The following is a 19,936-nucleotide window of genomic DNA, read 5'->3' as shown; positions in this document are numbered from 1 at the left end:
ACCCTACAATAACTTTTAAGAAGAAAACTCTTCTTAACTAATAGATTAGCTATACTAATAAATTACATATTAAAAATAGAAAAATACAACTTTTAAAAGATTAAGTATAAAGTTAAAAAGGTCCTTATATATACCAAACATTTACAAAGATTTATATGCTGAAATCCTATATATCAAAATGTAATGGAGAACATCAAGTGATGTAGTTGACTGGGAAAATCAACTGCAATTATATTTCACAAAGAATAAAATCAACGCAGATGTTGATAAAGATGAAAATGATACTATTTGGATGGAACTGTTATTCGATAGTATAATTGGCAGTGTGAAGAACTTTATGGCTTTACTACAACTTGGAACAGTTTCATTACTGATAAATTATCAACACAGGTGGATAAATTGAAAAATATCAATAAAACTATATTTAATAAAGATGTAGAGATGTTGTGCCTTTGTAACCATTCATATACTCCTTTGCATGTTTAAAGTGCAAAGACTAGAAGAGCTCCTTCAAGGCTTTGGGCACCAATGTAGGCAACCATCCATTTGGGTGCCAATCCTAAACCATTGTAGCTAAGCAAACATAGATTGAAGTTGTGTGTCAAAATGGTGGTTGTCCAATTGAGAAGAGATACATGAGAATTCTTTAACGTTTGCATATTGGCTCATTTGCAATTTTTTTTGCAACACATTTCCCATATTGTCTAAGAAAGATACTGATATAAGAGACTATAAGCACCCAAAATGGAGTGGGTCAACATGGTAACTCTAGCGATGATCAGGATCTTAAAAATAAGCTTGTAATACATGAGAACACGACTGTGTGACATTTGACATGTTTCTCTAGTGTAAGGATTCAATTTTTGACTATGTAAAATATCCTAGTTGTTTCTTTTAAAAGCCTTGATACCTTAGGCCATATTTTGACTTCTTTCTTGTAGTAATTCCCATAGTCCTACAATAGGCTTATATTTTTTTTTATTTAACAGACATGAGAGTGTTTATTGACAACATGGACAACATCGACAAGTTGGCCATTAGTGTGTGTTTCTTGAGAATCGGTGTAACAGATCTATATCTCCTTTCTCAACAAAGAGTATCAATTATAAAATTGCATGATTGAGAGTTGGAGTCGCCTCCAACATTCAGAAACAATGTCAACTTGCTTTAAGATTTAAACTTTAATTTGCAAATATTGAACTCCATAAAAGTATAGATTTTATCCGCGACCATGAAATCAAATAGAAAACACTAGCAATGCCAACACAGCTTGAAAATACTATTTGGGTTGGGAATAGTCAAAAATGATGAGAAAGTAACCTTTCCATTTTATTTTGAGTAGGCTTTTACAACAATTGCAAATGACCTAGTAATATAGAAGATTACAAGCATATATATCAATTAACAAAACATAAACTTCTCTCGTCTTTACATTAAAAAAATGTAACATTTGACCAAATCATGTTTCTCTTTACATTGTATCACAAATTGATAATATCCAAAACTTGCTCTTAGAAGCGTCAAATACAAGAGCTAACATCCTATCTCAAGAAGGGCTAGTGATTACATTAATCGTTTTGCTTCAAGACCCCATTTTTATTTTTACATGTACAAAAAGAACAATTTTTTATACTCGCATTCAAAATGAGATTTCCTCACAATTTCTAAGTCTTCATTAAAATCAATCCAGGAACAGCAATCTGCAAACCAAACAACCTTCACACAATGAGAGAGAAGCAACCTAAAAGATGCTATTTCACTAATGAGAAATGAAAATGAGATGATTTACAATGTACAAACACTCCATATAAATAACAAAGGTGTGATGAGGTATGAGCTAACAACTAGCTAACTACCTACTACAAATATTAAATGCGCTATGCAAAATATTAAATACTAAGTGAATAATATCTAATAATGGCATATGGCCCCATTATAAAGATAATCTAGAATGCCACCTAAGTAAACTTAAGTTATGTGAGTGGGTGTACAACCACACACACACTTAACACTACCCCTTAAGTGCAACTTAGGGAGTGAAATTATTATGCAATATGGGTCCCGACAACTTAGCCATGTTAGATACCCATGTACAACTACAATGCAATGCAATCTCTCACTAATGGATAAAAGGAGGAAAACCCTATGGGAGAAAAATTCTCTCTAAAAGAGAGAACACGAAGTACAAAGAAGCTTCCAAAACAATGTACCAAAAACAGGAGGAACATAAAGAACATCACTAAAGCACAAAGAAGCTGCAAACAACTACCAAAAGAAGATTGATATGGTGTTTTAACTAATAAACTTTTTTGAAGCAAGATAATGATCAAGATCAAGAAGACAACAATCTGTATAAGTGCCCCAAATGACACTACTCAAAAAATGATTAGATGGAAACAAATGCAAAACATCTATCAATCGAAAATATAGATGGCACATGAATCTGCATGAGTGACCCCAACAACACTAATCTACCAATGAAATTGCATGAGTGATCTCATCATCATCACTACTCAACCATTGAAAGTTGAAAATGTAGAGGCAATAGTCTAAAGATACATGATCAACTAAGGATAGAAGGTTGCTTTCACAAAATAGGAATGCAAGAGTGTCCCATATCTCCAAGCGAAACCAAGGAAGCATTAGCACAAATAGTATAATACCCCCCATAATGTTAACTAGGGAAAGCTTTGATAGATCCATTGAAACTATGTCACCAAGCAATGCATGGAGGAAATGATACAACATCTAAAGTGACCAAAAGAGTACTTGCAACTAAGAAAAGAGTGTGCAACAACAAGGTACACACACATGAAGTAAGAATCACTGAGATCCTATTGTTGTCGTGGAGGGACTCTCACTTGACAAAGTTGTAAGTGACAAGCAACAAAGCCACTAGACAACCTCCCATGGCACTTTTTAATCTAGTGCGAGTACAATAATATGGCACAACATTTGTGCAAAATCTCCAAAATACATGGAACAAGATGAGGCACTTATCTTAATGTGTCTACAAATTAAAGTTCTTACAAAAGATGTTCAACTGATCTATAAGGACAAAAAATGTTGTAAATACATATAGTGTAGACAGAATGAAGCCAACCCATGCAAACAAAACATTTTCAAGTGCCAAACCAACAAAGAAATCAAGTAGAGTGTCAAAACACAAAATCGTGAGTTAATTGTACTTGGGGCAAAATTTGGAAAGTGTGCATGGATAGATTTAAAGTGCTTTGTAATAGGGAAATGACCATTACAAAGCTTGCAACGAAATAGAATGCTGCAACATATTTGAAATTGTAAGACCTATTTCCGACGATGGACTGGTCCAAGAGGGGCCAGTAGCTCAGTGGTAGAGTACTCCAGCAGTGTATGGAAGGTCCTAGGTTCGAGTCCTAGCTGGTCCATGTCTCAACATGGTATCAGAGCCAGGTCCAGGCTAGAAGCCCCAAGCACACGAGAGGTGTGGCTTAAGGGGTGGTGTTGGTGTTGGAAATAAGCCACACACGGACCGACGATGGACTGGTCCAAGAGGGGCTAGTAGCTCAGTGGTAGAGCACTCCAGCAGCGTATGGAAGGTCCTAGGTTCGAGTCCTAGCTGGTCCATGTCTCAACACTATTACAATTGTATGGGCACATGTGGAAGAGAGAACCTAAGCATAGAATTCCCTAGAAAATCTACCAATGGAATCATGGAGACATTCAATTACAAAAACCATTTACAATACGACAACCTCCTTGTGAATTACAAAATATGATACTTGGGCAACTAGACTTGTAGGAGATGAAAATCTAGAAGTTCCTTGGCACTTGTAGTGATGTGGGAAAGAGAAATGGCCAACCACAATTCAGGAAAATGAATTGGTACATGTATTGCTTTGTTTGGTCACTTTCAGGAATTCACCAAAGAATCAGATGTAACTAATATGGTGTGCAAAGCAATTTAAAATCCATCAAATGGACAACTTAGATCAAGCATGAGGAATATCTGCATTTATAGCTTAACAACTGCATTAATTGCGTTATAGTCACCCTTGTCCTCCATCATTAAGTTTGTATTTGAATCCGCACCCTTAAGATAAACAATGATTTTTAGCTGAGAAAATTCTAGCTTGGTAGTTGCAAGGATCAAATTGGGCATCGATGGAGCTTCTAGGAAGATTTGGCAAGTGTAGGAAGCAAATAAGAAGAAATGTGAAAGTTTGAAGTGGAAAAGAATGTGAGAACAAGACATACAAGGTTTTGAGTTAGGATCGGAGGTCAGAACTAGACAAGGCAAGGGAAGTCCTAGAGGAGCTTTGCAAAAGGGCTGAAATGAGTAATGGAAGCGACATGGAGTAGTGGGGTAAGAACAAGATGTATGAATGTGAAATTGGAATCTTAAAGTAAGTTGACCAAAAGAAGAAATGGACTGCAAAAGACCTTTAGGAGCATTTGCCAAAATTTGATGTGGAAGAGGATTTGAGGACTGGAGGGGTGACAAATGTTTGGTTGACCATCAAAATCCTGCAAAATGAGGAAATGAAGGAAAATGAAAATAAGGGCCTGATACATTTTGTGGAGATTCTATGTCGGTAAGGAGGTCAACACAGGATATTGGACAAGCTGGAAATGTCCATCAGTCTATGGAAAGTCTGCATCTCCACAAGAATAGTAGAAATCAACCAAAACCACCCAATACTTGAGGAATTTTCTTGGATTTCGGCACCTTCCATCATATGATATGAACTTGAGGAATGGGGAGGAACAACACTTAGATGATCTTGATTGAGGGAGCCCATTTGAAAGTTTCTCAGATCGATTATAATTAATTGGTATACTAGGCAAGATGTACAAAAGGGGGCTTGGACCAAGTAAATTTTGGCACTACAAAGTTGGGCACCAATAGAACATATAACTAATGTCTTTCATATGTTAAACAAAATTAGAGCTCTATACGCATCATAGACAACTTTGCAATCCAAACTAATAATATAAATAAACACAAATATGAAAAATGGGAGATTGTAAAACTAAATACAAATACAGAATGGGAGGTTGTAAAATAGTAAATTAAATGCAGATATAGAATGCAAAGCTGTAGACTCACAAAAATCCAAACATAGCTGTAAAAATGCTCTCTAAAATCTAATTATAGCAATCTCAAATCATGCCCCAACAATCTGTCAGATTTTTCGTGTCACCTTTTTGTCTCTTTAACCCATCAATTTTTTTTGCAAAAATGAAATATGGTGAATTTTTCACAATTTTGACAATTTTTTTACAGAAAAACCACAGCAAGTATTTTTAAAAGCTCAGGGCCAAGTTTTTCCCACAATTACTCGTTTAGAGTTTTTGCTTATGAGTACTTGTAGGTTTTTTCAGCTATGGATAGAAGAAGCAGTTCCCTGAAGTTAGAGCTTGACATGGAGGAAGTTTGTGATAAAGGCATTCCTAGAAATTCAATAGAATGGTTTTTACTTTCAAAAACTTCTTTTAAAAGATTTGTATTCTCTTCTAACAACTTACAGAAATCAAGGAACAACAAGAAGTTTATAGGAAATACATCATTTGGGGCTTAACACAAATACTTTTGTGATCTCCTTGTTGACATATCTCAAGTAACAGCTCTCTATTGGTGGACAAGTTTCAATCTTGGACTTTGTGCTACTACAGAAGGTAGGCAGAGACCTTTCCTCTAGCTATGGACCGATGTGGCAGCACCTTGCATGTGTTCCTTATCCTCAAGAAGGCAATAGTTGAAATGTTGTTGGAAACTTGATGGTGGTGCATGAGCATCTAGGTTTTCTTTCAGACATTGCAACCATTCTGATGGTTGTTGAAACAACTATGAAAATATGTTTTGCTTATTGCAGTGGATTGCTTGAATTTGTTGATCTTGAGCAATTTTTTGGTATGGAAATATATGGAAAGGTCTACCGTGGGAAGATGCCACTTGAGAGCCAGCTGACATCTTATATCACCCAACCTTGTCTCAATTGAGGGTAAACCGATTTAGGGAGAGAGGAATTGTAATGTGTCCTTTTGACATTAATGGAACATGGTGTCCACTCCTCTAATCTGTAGCATTGAGTGAGTGGCTGGAAGCGTAGGAATAGCACTCCAAAAGAAAGCAAGCAAAACCTCACCTCATTGTGCCACAATTCTTGAGCTTCATCCAGATAAGCATAAAATTCATTGGCATCCTATAGAAGCTATGGGTCTAGTGGTGTGGTATTCCTAGTTTTGTATCTATTAAAGTCCTCCTTGAAATCTTTTAATGATTTCTCATTATGCAAAAGTTCTTAGCAGCCCTAGATCGTAGGTTTCTAGGAAAAAATCACATAACATCAAGAATTGCAGGTTTTTACTTTATTATTTTGTAAATATGTCTCCCTTCTATTAAACTTTTGTCTCTTAAAAATAGAACTGTGTCCATATGATTAAGGCTTGCTTCATACAAATATAATAAGAGACCAGGTTTTCCCTTTTTCAGGATCTTGAGCAAGCAGTTCAGAGAGTTTGTCTTTTGTACTTAAATTACAGAACATTGTTCATTGTTTTATGACTTGTGATATTCTTCGCTTGTTGCAGTGTAAAGAAACATGACTCTTTCAAAGACCCTATCAAGTCAAAAGAACCTCTTATGTTTCATGTGGGATTCCGCCAGTTCAGTGCAAGGTTGTAACTTCTTTATTTTATTGTCATTTCTCTTCACTCAATTCAAGCATAATTTTCAAAAGAAAGAAAGCAGAAAAGTTTTTAATTTAATAATGTATAGAAATTCCCTGTCATTCCAGGCCAATATTTTCTTCTGATGATATCAATGGGGATAAACATAAACTGGAGAGGTTCCTACACCCTGGCCATTTCAGTGTGGCTTCTGTTTTTGCTCCAATTTGCTTTCCACCATTGCCTGTTATTGTTTTCAAAGACATGGGAGAATCTGCTGGGAATAGGCTAGCTGCTGTTGGTTCATTGAGGAGTGTAAATCCTGACAGAATTATTTTGAAGAAGGTTGTTTTAACAGGGTAAGTTCTCATCATAATCACCCTTTTCTCTCCCTCTCATTCCATAGAGAATCTAAATTTTTATGACGAGAAGTTTTGTGCATATGACAATTATAGGAATTCACAACAAAATTTAAGATTTAATTCATGGCCATGCATATATTATAAAAATCATAATGCTATGTAGTCAAAATCTATAATGCATTGTGTATGTGAAGTTTGTAGTTCCTTTGTTCAGTATCTCAGTTTTATGTGTACCAAATTTAAATACGTATTCTTTGGTTAATATTCCAAGTTTAGTTTAGTCTTTTTTAATATTGCATAATAGAACAAAATTGGTTCCACTTGGAAGCCTTAAGGCCAAAATCAAGCTACTAAATCTACCTATTTATGTTGTTAATTAAGACAAAGGAACACCAAGGATTAAGGATACATCCTTGGCATGAAGAAACCTACACTGATATCAGACTATTAACATTTTGAACAGATGTATTTCTAGATATGAGGGCACTGTGTTGTTTCCCTCAACCTTTCAATAGGTAGCAATCAATAGGTAGCAATAAAAGAGACATGAATGCATCGTTCCTAACCTACATGCACCATCAAATGGTAGGCTCTCTAAGCATGCTCCCCTGTTTTCTATTCTGTTCCCGTCCCTCCACCTTTCTCATAATTGCCTAGGGTTGCAGGCATTCATGCTCAGACCAGTGGTAGGTGGCCAGTATTCTTCAAATTGGGTAATGTATACACTTCTAACTAGAGGGGTAATGATTGTCAATACGAGACAATTGAATCCCAATTATTTATCTTATTTCTACTAACCCAATCTTCTTCCCTTCTTTTCTGGCATTTCACTAAAATAGGTAAATGTGCATTGAGCCTAAGAGGAACCCTACCATCAACTATAGAAAGGGATCGAGTGAGTGAGCTATGATGCTTGTTCTACAATTTGGTGAATTGTCTTCCCCTACTCTATAATGGGACAAATGCCTCATAAAGAAGCACTGGCCCTCTTGTCTCTTGATTATAAATGAATTCCTCAACACAATTGTTCCATCCCCCACCTCGTCCCCCAATTATACAGTAGAGGGGTCCCTCAAGTCTAAACTAACTTCTCCCTTCCCTTGTCTTATATAGCTTGGAGGGAGAAGCTCTTCTCCTAGCATTATAGGGTAGGGAGAGTAGGGTTGGGGCTTTCCCAACTAACTTAGAGGGACCGGCCCCTTCTCATTTACAAAGTCCCACCCTTCATTAGCGCCCTATTGAACAATGGATAGTGGCTGAATAACCACACCCTCTCCCCTACTATATAAAAGCCTTCGTAGTCAGAACTGAACAAAAGAATGACCTTGCAATAAGATTGAACCCCAACCATCACCCCCCAAGGCAAATGAAGATAAGTTTCCAGTTTTAGAACTTTAAGTTTGGTGAGCAAATTGGAATATCTCGAATGCCTTTTTTCCGAAGTTATTGCATTTGCTATGATGCATATATTATTATATAATGAAAAGGTGAATCTTTCATTGTTTTATAAACTTTACCACTCAAATCCAACCAAATACTAATTATCCTATAGATTGTATGTTAAATTTAGACCAGATTTATATACATGGTATATTTTAATTTTATTGTTACTTATTTGATAGATATACTCCAAATTACTTTATGATTCAATCTGCAGAGTATATATATATAGAGTTATCGACTATTCACTGCCGATAATACACAAAGTAATCCAATTACTTATTTCTGCATATATTGTTATCGACTATTCACTGTTGACAATACACAAGGTAATCCGAAAACTGCAGGGGTTGATTGCTAATGTTGTAAGTATTCGAATCGTTCATTCTACTATCGACTGAATCCATAGTCGCTAATATATGATAGTGGGTCGGACCACATAGAGTCACGACTTTGTGGAACCGACGTGATTCCACATAGAGTGGTGACTCTTATGTGGAGCCACGTCCAGCCATAGCAAAGCAACCGAACCTTAAACACATTAAAGTCTAGCAAACAAGTCGGCAATAATAAAACCGACAATAGTAATAATCAATATTAATTAGAACAATCATTAATAGCAATCGACAATCATATAATATAGTTGATAACATAACTGTTATCGACTATGTATAGAGTCAAATATATATATATATATATATATATATATATATATATATATATATATATATATATATATATATATATATATATATATATATATATATATATATATATATATATATATATATATATATAGTTAACAGATTACCGATATAAATGATTTTACGATCATTCAATAATGATTATAGTATGCCAGTTATGCAGTCAAATATAAATGAAGGATATAGATCAAGATTAATATATAAATGTCTGAGGCCGAAAAGACCAATTAGACATTTGTAGATTGATTGGGTTTATTCGACCGAAGCTACATATTTCTAACACTCCCTCTTGGCTAGGGAGGATATCCTTCTTTCCTTCAGTAAGTCTAAACACCTTATAGTGAACACAATAATTCCATTTATTGTGTGAGAGATATCACCTCACCGTGATATCAGAAGTTATGGTATATCCACGGATATCACGTCGCATGATACACACCATAATCAAATAATGTAATATCCACCATTATGGCATGTCCACGGATATCACGACTTATGATATCCACCATTATGGCATTATAAGGATATTAACTCATGGCATGTCCATGGATATTAAGTCACATAATATCCACCATGAATATCTCTTTTATGTAATATCATCCATCATGGCATATTTACGGATATCACGTCTCATGATATCCACCATCAACATATGTTTCTACTAGAGATATCAACCATCATGACATATCCATAGATATCACGTCTCATGATATCCGTCATGATAGTATGGACAATCAATATTGCAAGGCCGTCACCTTACAATAATCATCAAAAGTACAAGTGCTCATCATTGAGAGATCGTCACCTATTAATGATGTTCACAGGGGCTCAACAAGCACTGAACCAATTAAGTCATGGAGTCACACACATGACACTAATCATGAACCATATCAGATTAATAAAATTATAAGAGTTTACACATAAAACATCTTAAGGGAATACATTAGTACTATTAAAACAAATTAATGTTGTTGAGACTCAATCTCAGCTAGGGCTACATTCTCTACCATACCAAGCTTATCTCAAAAGTACACAAACTTTATTCTGGAGAGAGGCTTGGTGAGAATGTTTGCCGTCAATTCATTAGTACTAATATTTCTTAACTGAATAACATACCTTTCCACTTGACCTCCACATGTTTTGACCTTTCATGAATTACAAGGTTGGAGTCTACATCACTCTTGGCGTATTCCAAGCTCATCAAGTATTCATCTATCCAGAAATATAACCAGAAATATCATGACTTAGGAGTCAACATAAAGGGCCTCTTAGTCTACATGGGACTCCATCCCATGAATCATAATATTTTGACTGGTCACTAGAGAAATCCTCTCGACACAGTCCACTCCCTCTAAAATCAATATGACCAAGATTCTCGGATATCAATTGAATCATATGTTATTAGTTTCTCCCTCTGTCACGGAAGCATCCCTTGCTCACATGGACCCAATAATAGAAGATATCTTGCTTCAAGAGACTGTCATTTTCTAGTATGATCCTCATATGCCTGAAAGTGCAAGATCCAAAATCATAATGGAACTGTTGTCATAAGATCGAGCCCTAGACAGGAATATGACCGACTTGAGATTTAGAACAAAATCCCCTAGCAATATGCTCCCTCTCACTTGGAGAGCCCTCTTGTCTCAACTTTGCTTTGTAACCCTAGATGTCATCATCCCTTGTATGAATGCCTCAATAATTACCTCCAATGGACTATTGCACTTTAGCAGGTAAATATATAAAAATGGAGATGTAAAATCTCATAATCTCCACTAAAGTCCTTTGTATATTCCTCCTGAATTTCAATCTCTTCGTCAAAATTAGAACTTCAAAACTCTATAACCTGAAAGGCAACAGGCTGTGATTCTAAAGATGTCCTATATGTAAGGGACAAGTTTCTCATAGTAAATTGAAGAAATTTAAAAAACAAGATATCCAAATGCAGCTTGTCGTAAGCGGACATCTATTGATAATGTTGTTTCACAAATAACACGCATAATGTAATTGCATGAATTAATAACTACATATGAAAATCATGAACATGATTCAATCATAAAAACTTATCTCTTTCAAGTTAGAATATGAATCCATTTGAATCCTTTTGTGGAAGAGTTTCACCAACATCTGCAATGGAAGCTTGAGGCATAGTCCTGGTAGGACATTGCATTGCATAGTGACCATATTTGTCACATCTAAAGCATTGGATTTCTGAAATATCCTTCCTTTTTTTGAATGTAGGAGCACCATTAGATTCCTTATCTTTCTTACCTTTCATCTTTGTGGAGTGGGAGGCAAGAACATGAATATCTTCATTTATGGACCTTTGGCCAATGCCTCTGATAGCCAATCTAGACTCTTCTTGAATGCAATCTTGCTTTAATTGATCAAACTTAGGAAGTTTTGATCTTGCACTTAGCCCTTGAATAAATGCCTCCCATGAGGAGGGGAGACCATTTAGTGCCAGCATGGTTAACTCTTTACTCTCTATTGTGTGATGAATAGTAGAGAGTTGATCTTTCAATTCAGTAATCCTCATGAAGTATGAGGTAATGAATTCGCCTTTTGTCATTTTAACATGATGGAGTTGTTGCTTTAGAGCAAGAGCTCGGCTTGTGTTGTTTATCTCATACATGTTCTCTAACGATTTGAACATGTCATAGGCAGTCTCCATCTTGGATATAATTGGCACAATATGATCTTTTACTGAGTCAACTAACATCTTCATGGCTCTATTGTTCTTTCTCATCCATTGAAGTTTTACATCTTCTTCTTTTGGTTCCGGTATGGCTTTCTTCACAAATCCATCTAATTCGTTTTCACTCAAGGCAAGCATGATTCTGAACTTCCAAGATACGAAGTAAGATGCTCCTTCAAGTCTGTCTTCAACTCTAATCTCATTCACCATATTGATGTTGATAGGAGACGATGATTTTGAAGACAGTAGTAGAAGGATAATCTCGCTTTTATAAATCTGATCTGATCTTTCCTTAACCTGGCTCTGATACCATGTTAAATTTAGACCAGATTTATATACATGGTATATTTTAATTTTATTGTTACTTATTTGATAGATATACTCCAAATTACTTTATGATTCAATCTGCAGAGTATATATATATAGATTTATCGACTATTCACTGCCGATAATACACAAAGTAATCCAATTACTTATTTCTGCATATATTGTTATCGACTATTCACCGTTGACAATACACAAGGTAATCCGAAAACTGCAGGGGTCGATTGCTAATGTTGTAAGTATTCGAATCGTTCATTCTACTATCGACTGAATCCATAGTCGCTAATATATGATAGTGGGTCGGACCACATAGAGTCACGACTCTATGTGGAACCGACGTGATTCCACATAGAGTGGTGACTCTTATGTGGAGCCACATCCAGCCATAGCAAAGCAACCGAACCTTAAACACATTGAAGTCTAGCAAACAAGTCGGCAATAATAAAACCGACAACAGTAATAATCAATATTAATTAGAACAATCATTAATAGCAATCGACAATCATATAATATAGTCGATAACATAACTGTTATCGACTATGTATAGAGTCAAATATATATATATATATATATATATATATATAAACAGTTAACAGATTACCGATATAAATGATTTTACGATCATTCAATAATGATTATAGTATGCTGGTTATGCAGTCAAATATAAATGAAGGATATAGATCAAGATTAATATATAAATGTCTGAGGCTGAAAAGGCCAATTAGACATTTGTAGATCGATTGGATTTATCCGACCTAAGCTACATATTTGTAACATTGTAGGGCCTGCCAATGTAGTGGTATGGCTTTAGTGTAGTTTGTAGTGTAGGTCTACCACCTACTTACATAGCCAAGTCTATCAAAAAGATGACCTGTCAAAAAGTTATATATCACTCATTATCGTTAACTACTAAATTTGATTCCTTATTTCTACTACATTAGCCCCATTGTGGAGATTTGAAGCTAAACTAACAATCTGCTGATCAGCATTTTGAGCACTGTCCACAATAGTAATAGGTGCACTATCCACAATATTGTTAGGTGCACTGTCAACATAATTGTGACTTTGGTCATATAGTAGACGGTCTTAGTCATTTTCATGGGAGTTCTTAAGTTGTCCACCATTGCTTTCCAAAGCTGGCAACCATTCAGCATGTCTGATGTATATCAAAAGTAGCCTGTAAAATCTGTCTCTAGAGATATCCATGGCAATGGTAAGTTGCACCAAAATGAGTCTAAAAGTGACTTTACTGCATGAATGAGTAAGTTTACATCCAATACTTAATTCTCTATTAAAACCCCTAACATACCCAATCAAAATTTCTTCCCCAATAAGACTACTTATTATCCTGCCCAGACTTATTACCAAAGAACATATTTCAAATATTCTTAGCATATATACAATCAAAATATAAATGAAGGAAATCATCCACACTACAGAATGGACATATTAGACACAGTAAGACCAGCAATTTTAAGAGCGCCAAGTTTTCACAACAGTAAAATCCATCTAAAGAGGGCTTGCTTGGGTTCAATTCAAGAAGACCAAATGTGACTAAAAACAGATTCCCAGTCATATGGAGAAAGACCAAGACTTATTTGTTTTTTTAAGTGTTTATGACTTCTTGGATGTTAAAGACATCAAATATATCTTTCTAATAGCAATTTTAGTAAGAGAAGAGATGTTTTACATATTCCGAAGGCCTCCATAAGCATCATGATTAGAGAAGAGATGTTTTACAGATTCCGAAGGCCTCCATATACTACAGAAGTGAGAAAAGTGTTTTTCTTTTGGCTTGACAGATAATTAATTAAAAAACAAATCCTTTGAATAAAACTCCCTCTGACCCTTTTGTTCTTGGGTTCTAAAAGCCATTTGTTATTTCTAACAAAAACTTGGCACAGTTCAGACCCCCAAAGGTTGTCAACCCATTATATAGCCAAACTTAAACTTTGAAGTTTTTAATCTTTTAGACCCTAAGTTGCCAGTACGGGTACGGTACGCTGGTACGACAAGTTTTTTTTGGCGGGGTTTGGGTACGTCTGGGTACATCCGTACAAAAAGATATAAAAATCATAAATATATACATATATGGGTGAATTTGGATCGGTTTTGAAAGTCCGTTGAGGAATAGAGCTAGTAGTCGTTGCCATTATGCTATCTACAACAAATTAAAAAATAATTATTAACATTTAATATTAAACAATAAATTGTAGATATTAAATATTTAAATTTAATTTAAAGTGAAAGTGAAATTATTATGATTATGAAAGTAACCTATAATTAAATATAATTATGAAAGTGACCTATAATTAAATATTATTTAATGTGAAAATAAAATATTAATTATAAAAAATATTCATATTTAAAATAATAATAGTACAAATCAAAATTAAATATGTAATTAATATTTTATTTTCACATTAAATAAAATATAAATATTTAATATTTATTATTTGTATAAATTAATATATAAATCATTAATTAATAAATTTATATCAAGACTCGATTTATTTTGTTTAAAATACAAAATACAAATAAAAATACAAAGACTACATAAACAAAACTATAGAAAATAAACATAAACAAAATAAATCGATGAAGATTAAAATACAAACAAGATAGAAACAAATTAAAAAAATTTGATTTTAGTTCCGTCACTGCTGGTCGTCACTGGTCTACCTCTGTGCCGTGTGCCATATGCCGTCGTGCCCTTGCTGGTTTTCTCTGCCGTTTACCTCTGTGCTCGTCTATCTATGTGCCGTCACTGGTTTTCTCTGCCTTTTCCTCTGTGCGTCGTGTCCTTTTCTCTGCCGAAGACAAACGAAATGCGTTTTAGCTTTTCGTTTTAGGGTTTAAACTTTAAACGACCTGATTTCATTCTGCAAATTTAATGAACCCCCCCCCCCCCCCCCCCCCCCCCCCCCCCCCGAAAATTGTGCGTGACGCGGATTCATGCAAAAGAACTCCATGGAATCGCCACATCGACCTCAGATGCATTTGGATTCGTGGGTCAAAACGGGGATGCATTTCAGGAGCAAAAAAGAGGAAACCTGTCCAATTACACAGGGATTCCAAGTCGAATCCGAATCAGACACGTACCGTACCTGGATTCGGGGGAAAAGTTGGAGGTACCGGTAACTTAGTTTAGACCCATACCACCAAACTGTTCAGGTATACAACACCAATTCCGAGAAAGAATATGCTTTAAACTCCCTTTGTCCTCTGACAGAAGGAAATTCCTAATTAATTTGTGCAACTTCTCAATCTGTGTGCTACCAACTAACCAACAAAATTTGTTTTATTTTTATTCAATCATATTAAAGTTCTTACCAAGGATCTAAGGAACTTTAGGAAGTTTATAGACTAAACCAATTCCACATCTCTGGCTCCACTTTTATCTTCTTCATTTATACTAAAATCCTCACCAAGAATCCAAGGAACTTTAGGAAGGTTATAGGCTAGCCAATTCCACACTTCTGTCCTTTCTCCATAGCCATTAGCAACATATAAAGAAGACAATCCAAATTTATAACCTTGACAAGCAATAATAACCCACAACCATTTGGCGGACAACAAAATAGCAGACCCCCTTTTATTTGTATCATATATTTGGAGAAAAACATGACATTTTTCAAACCAAATTCCAGAGCACATTCTAAAGAAAAGCCAACAACTTTTACTTCCTAAAGTATAACACAATACAAATTGTCTCTAGAGTTGCAAAATCACTAACAGTCGACCAAGGCCTTTGACATTTCAACTAACACAATCTATTTTCATTTATGTGGCAGAAGAGGAGAGGGTTTGGAATTGTTATATAATGTTTCAAAGCAACTTGCCATATTTTCCTCTTTAACAGATTTCGGGTTATGATGTTAGATTTAGAGTGTTTCCTCTTTTTAATGTGATATATCTCTAAGAATTTATCATTCTTCTAAGTGTCTCCATTATCATCACCTTTCATGCAACTTGATTTATTCTTAGATTTCCCCTTAAAAGTAGGTTTCTGCCCTTTAGACCCCCCATAAATATAATATGATTTTGTTCAGGCTGCTCAACAGAAGCCACAGTTCTCTAAAGTTTGTGCTTATCTTGGGAACCTGGAGGTTTTCTTCATGCATATTACTATTATCCATCAAATTTTTTTAAGCCAAATTTAATCTCAAGTTGACAACTGACTAACTCATCTCCGAAAACAACAATTTTTTGCCCATAGGCTAAGAGGAGGCAAGTTTGATCTCATTCTCCACCATGGAACTGGAAACATTTTTGCTACCTGGAAACTATTCCATACCTTCAACCTTTACCTCCATTTTACCCTATTCTTGACAAAAAATTGAATCACCAACTCTAGAATGTATAGGAATTCTAGGGTTAGGCCATTAGGTTTTTATTTCAAAATAGGACAATCTTTTCTATGATGGTCATTCTTTTTACAAAGAAAACAGGTGTCGAAACCACCCAATCGAATTTAATTCACACTGAACCCTGTTTTCCAATTGAAAGAATAAAACTTCCACCAGGTTCGCAGAAATTAGAATCCTAGCATTTAGGCGAGCTAGAGTAAAATTGTTTTCATGTGCAAAACCTCACCCAACAGTTTTAAAGTATATGGGGTTAACAACGAATGCTGGAACATTCTGCACCTGAAGCCATTTGGGTGTCATACTTATGATGACTGACTTCACATGGAGTCAGCGTAAGATTCCAAAACAAGGCCCTAAAAACAAACATTCCCATTTTCCAAAAATCCCTGTTTAACACCTTTTTTGGCATGTTAGAAATCTTAAAGATTACAATCAATAAACCAAATTGCTTCATTCTATAGTATGTCACATAGATACCCAGTTTTTCCCCATACTAAGGGTCTCCAATCATTGAAGAATCTTCTGGAAAGCAGACAAAAAAAATAGTCACAGTTTTTAACCTTACCTCTCTCCTGACCACATCTTTCATTCCTACATTCAGAGAAAAGTTCATTTTATTCATAAATTTTGGCTATATTTTAATTAGAAATTGACATATGCTGCATGAAGTTGTGTATAGTTTCTGAAAGCAACTCTATGTTTGAGGAAGTGTTTTTTATTGATTATTACAGAAGGTTGGACATGGCCTTAATTTTTGGCTTCTTCCCAAGGCTACTGACAGAAATTATTGAGTGAGGTAGTCTTTCCAGAATATAGTAATTGATGTTTTTCTTTGAAAATTGACATGTTTTATTTCCTCTTCAGTTATCCTCAGCGAGTCTCAAAAGTTAAAGCATTGGTGCGATTTATGTTTCACAATCCTGAAGATGCTAGATGGTTCAAGGTAGGAGGGCAATACAAAACTGGCCTTTATATTCCATTCAAAATGAATGCTGAGCATAATCTCAATTGCTTCAATGTATAGATACATATTTTGTATGTTCTCCTGTCACTTTAAAAATGCTTTATCATTGGGAGTCTGAACAACCGCTGAACTGAATTTATGGTCAACACTGCAGCCTGTGGAATTATGGACAAAATATGGTCGGCATGGTCGAATTAAGGAACCCGTTGGTACGCATGGTACGTATTCAAATTGATTTACAGAAAATGCTATGATAAACAAAAATGCATGTTGTTATATCCTTAAATCACTGGTCTACCTAGTTCTGCTCAAAAATAGTTTTCCTGTTTTTGGGGAATCATTTGTTAGCTTGAAGAAAATTCATACTCTTAAAACATGAAAGTATTTCTTTTGAATATAATAAAAAATACATATTACCAAGGAATGAGGCTGCGGTTTATTGACTCAAATTGTTTTTTCTTTCTCCATGCCTATATCTACTCTTTGGAGAGCCATAGTTACCAAGTTTGTTCAGATCTAGCCCAGTTCCTGCTTGATCCCGATTTTTCAAATGTATCTAATCAGTGCAATCTGAGCTTTACATTTTTTTATTTGTATTACTTTTCTAAATTAAACTTTTTTCTGTGCTCAAAATTATATAATGTGTAATACAATAGAATATGATATATTATAAAATGTTTATCAAATACTTATATATTATTTTGTAACATCTATGATCAATGACGATAATATCTTATGGTATACAATAAATATATTAAATAATAGTACATATTAAGGTATATAATATGTTACATTAGTAGAAAATTGATATTATTATTACATCATATATTTATGTTAAAAGTGTTTTCTTTATTTTATCAAACCAGACTTTTCAATGTGTTTTTGGAATTCTGCAATTTCGGAAAATTTCAAAATATTCCTTACAATATACATTTGGATTCTCAACCCTTGTAGTCATATATATATTCTGCGAAAGGATTCTTCTTTCGCAGACACTGTTTTCGTGGTCTTTATTGATGACAAACTGTTTGTATTTTTGGTGCTAACAAGAATTTATTAAACTGTTTGCTTATGTTTTCTTCTTGGATCCGGAAGCCTCCAGACTACTGTTAACATTCCTAGTTTGCGCCATGTATATGGCTATATTTTGTAACCCTTTTTTTGCTGTTATGATTAGCCATGGCAACCAAGTGGAAGAACATGCCAATGATCATTAGCCATTAAAATAAACTTGCTTTTTTTTTCCTTCCTTCTCATGTTCATTTCATATTTTATTATTAGCTTTCATCCTTTATTTTATCTTGTTTTTTCTCTAATTTATTCTCCCCTCGTCTTTTCTTCAATTCTTAATTTGGTTGGCTCTCTCATCTTTATCTTTTTTCTTAGGTTCCCTAAAATGTTAACTTCCATTTACTATTTGATTTGGTTTTCTTCTATTTTAGTTCTGATAACTTTTTTCCTTTTTAATATAATATTAGTTGCAATGGTTTTAATCCGTTCTTTTATATATATATTACTTTCAATTTATTAGTTCTCTTATTAATTTCATTAACATTTTGAAATTTTTCTTTCTTTTCTCTTATTCTCGTTAGTTTATTTTTTCTAATATAATAAATAGTCTTCGTAAAGTAATCTGTATTTGATTTTTATTTTTATTTTCATACACCATTTTGTGTGCAACCTCTACCCTCTCCACACTTCCCTCTTTTTAGTCAACCTGGGTCTGCAACAATCAATTTTCCTATTCCTTGAGCTCTCTAACATCCTGATGATGGGTCGCACTGGAACACAGACTGTGATCCGAAACATTGATGCAAAAAACTGTACACAGTCAAATCCAGAAACAATAGCAATATGGATAGTGGAAAACTGATATCTTTAACATTAAAATTTCCACATTCCACATTCAAAATTTCAATTAAATTTTAATCTGAATAGCATAATGGATATGGATGCCCAACAAATAGGGTAGATAACTTACATCATGCAATTAGTAACAGTTCCAAAACAATCACATGAATCATGCCAGTGGGCATAACTTACTTAATTTTGAGTTGAAACATATTTTTAGAATCCACAAGTAGTTATTACAACATTATACTTGGCTCAAGGGCATATTATGCATTTTTGTAGTTTTGGCATTTTTTATTGAAAATTGGGAGATCATTAGTAGTCGATGAGTTGTTATTTTTTAACAACCCCTCATCGTAAATGTATAGTTTTGCACCTGTCAAAGAAAATAATATCTCACATCTATCATCTTTGTGGTACTTCCATTTATGAAATCCATTTTCATTTCAGTAAAATTTAAAAGGAAATTCAGTCTTCGGGTAAGACAATGACAGAGGTATTTTGGTCTCAGGTTACATTTGTAGGTTTTCTATGTCTAGCAAACAGGATTACCCCTGTAAATCATTTAAATGTTC

The 19,936-nt window shown here is 34.5% G+C and overlaps 1 protein-coding gene across 8 annotated transcripts in view; it reads left to right on the top strand.

Moving 5' to 3' along the window:
• LOC131066561 (uncharacterized) overlaps positions 1-19,936 on the top strand; it is a 190,385-nt gene that overhangs the window by 169,688 nt on the left and 761 nt on the right. For all 8 annotated transcript variants that reach the window (XM_058001366.2, XM_059221434.1, XM_059221436.1 and 5 more), the window contains 4 exons: positions 6,574-6,660; positions 6,780-7,010; positions 17,411-17,489; positions 17,665-17,728. In XM_058001366.2, coding sequence (XP_057857349.2) covers positions 6,574-6,660; positions 6,780-7,010; positions 17,411-17,489; positions 17,665-17,728 — 461 coding nt within the window. The remainder of the gene's footprint in view (positions 1-6,573; positions 6,661-6,779; positions 7,011-17,410; positions 17,490-17,664; positions 17,729-19,936) is intronic.

Source organism: Cryptomeria japonica, chromosome 5 (assembly GCF_030272615.1).
Source record: "Cryptomeria japonica chromosome 5, Sugi_1.0, whole genome shotgun sequence".
Taxonomy (NCBI): Eukaryota; Viridiplantae; Streptophyta; class Pinopsida; order Cupressales; family Cupressaceae; genus Cryptomeria; species Cryptomeria japonica.
Note: the sequence above shows the minus strand (reverse complement) of the source record. Positions and strands in the feature narration are given on the sequence as shown.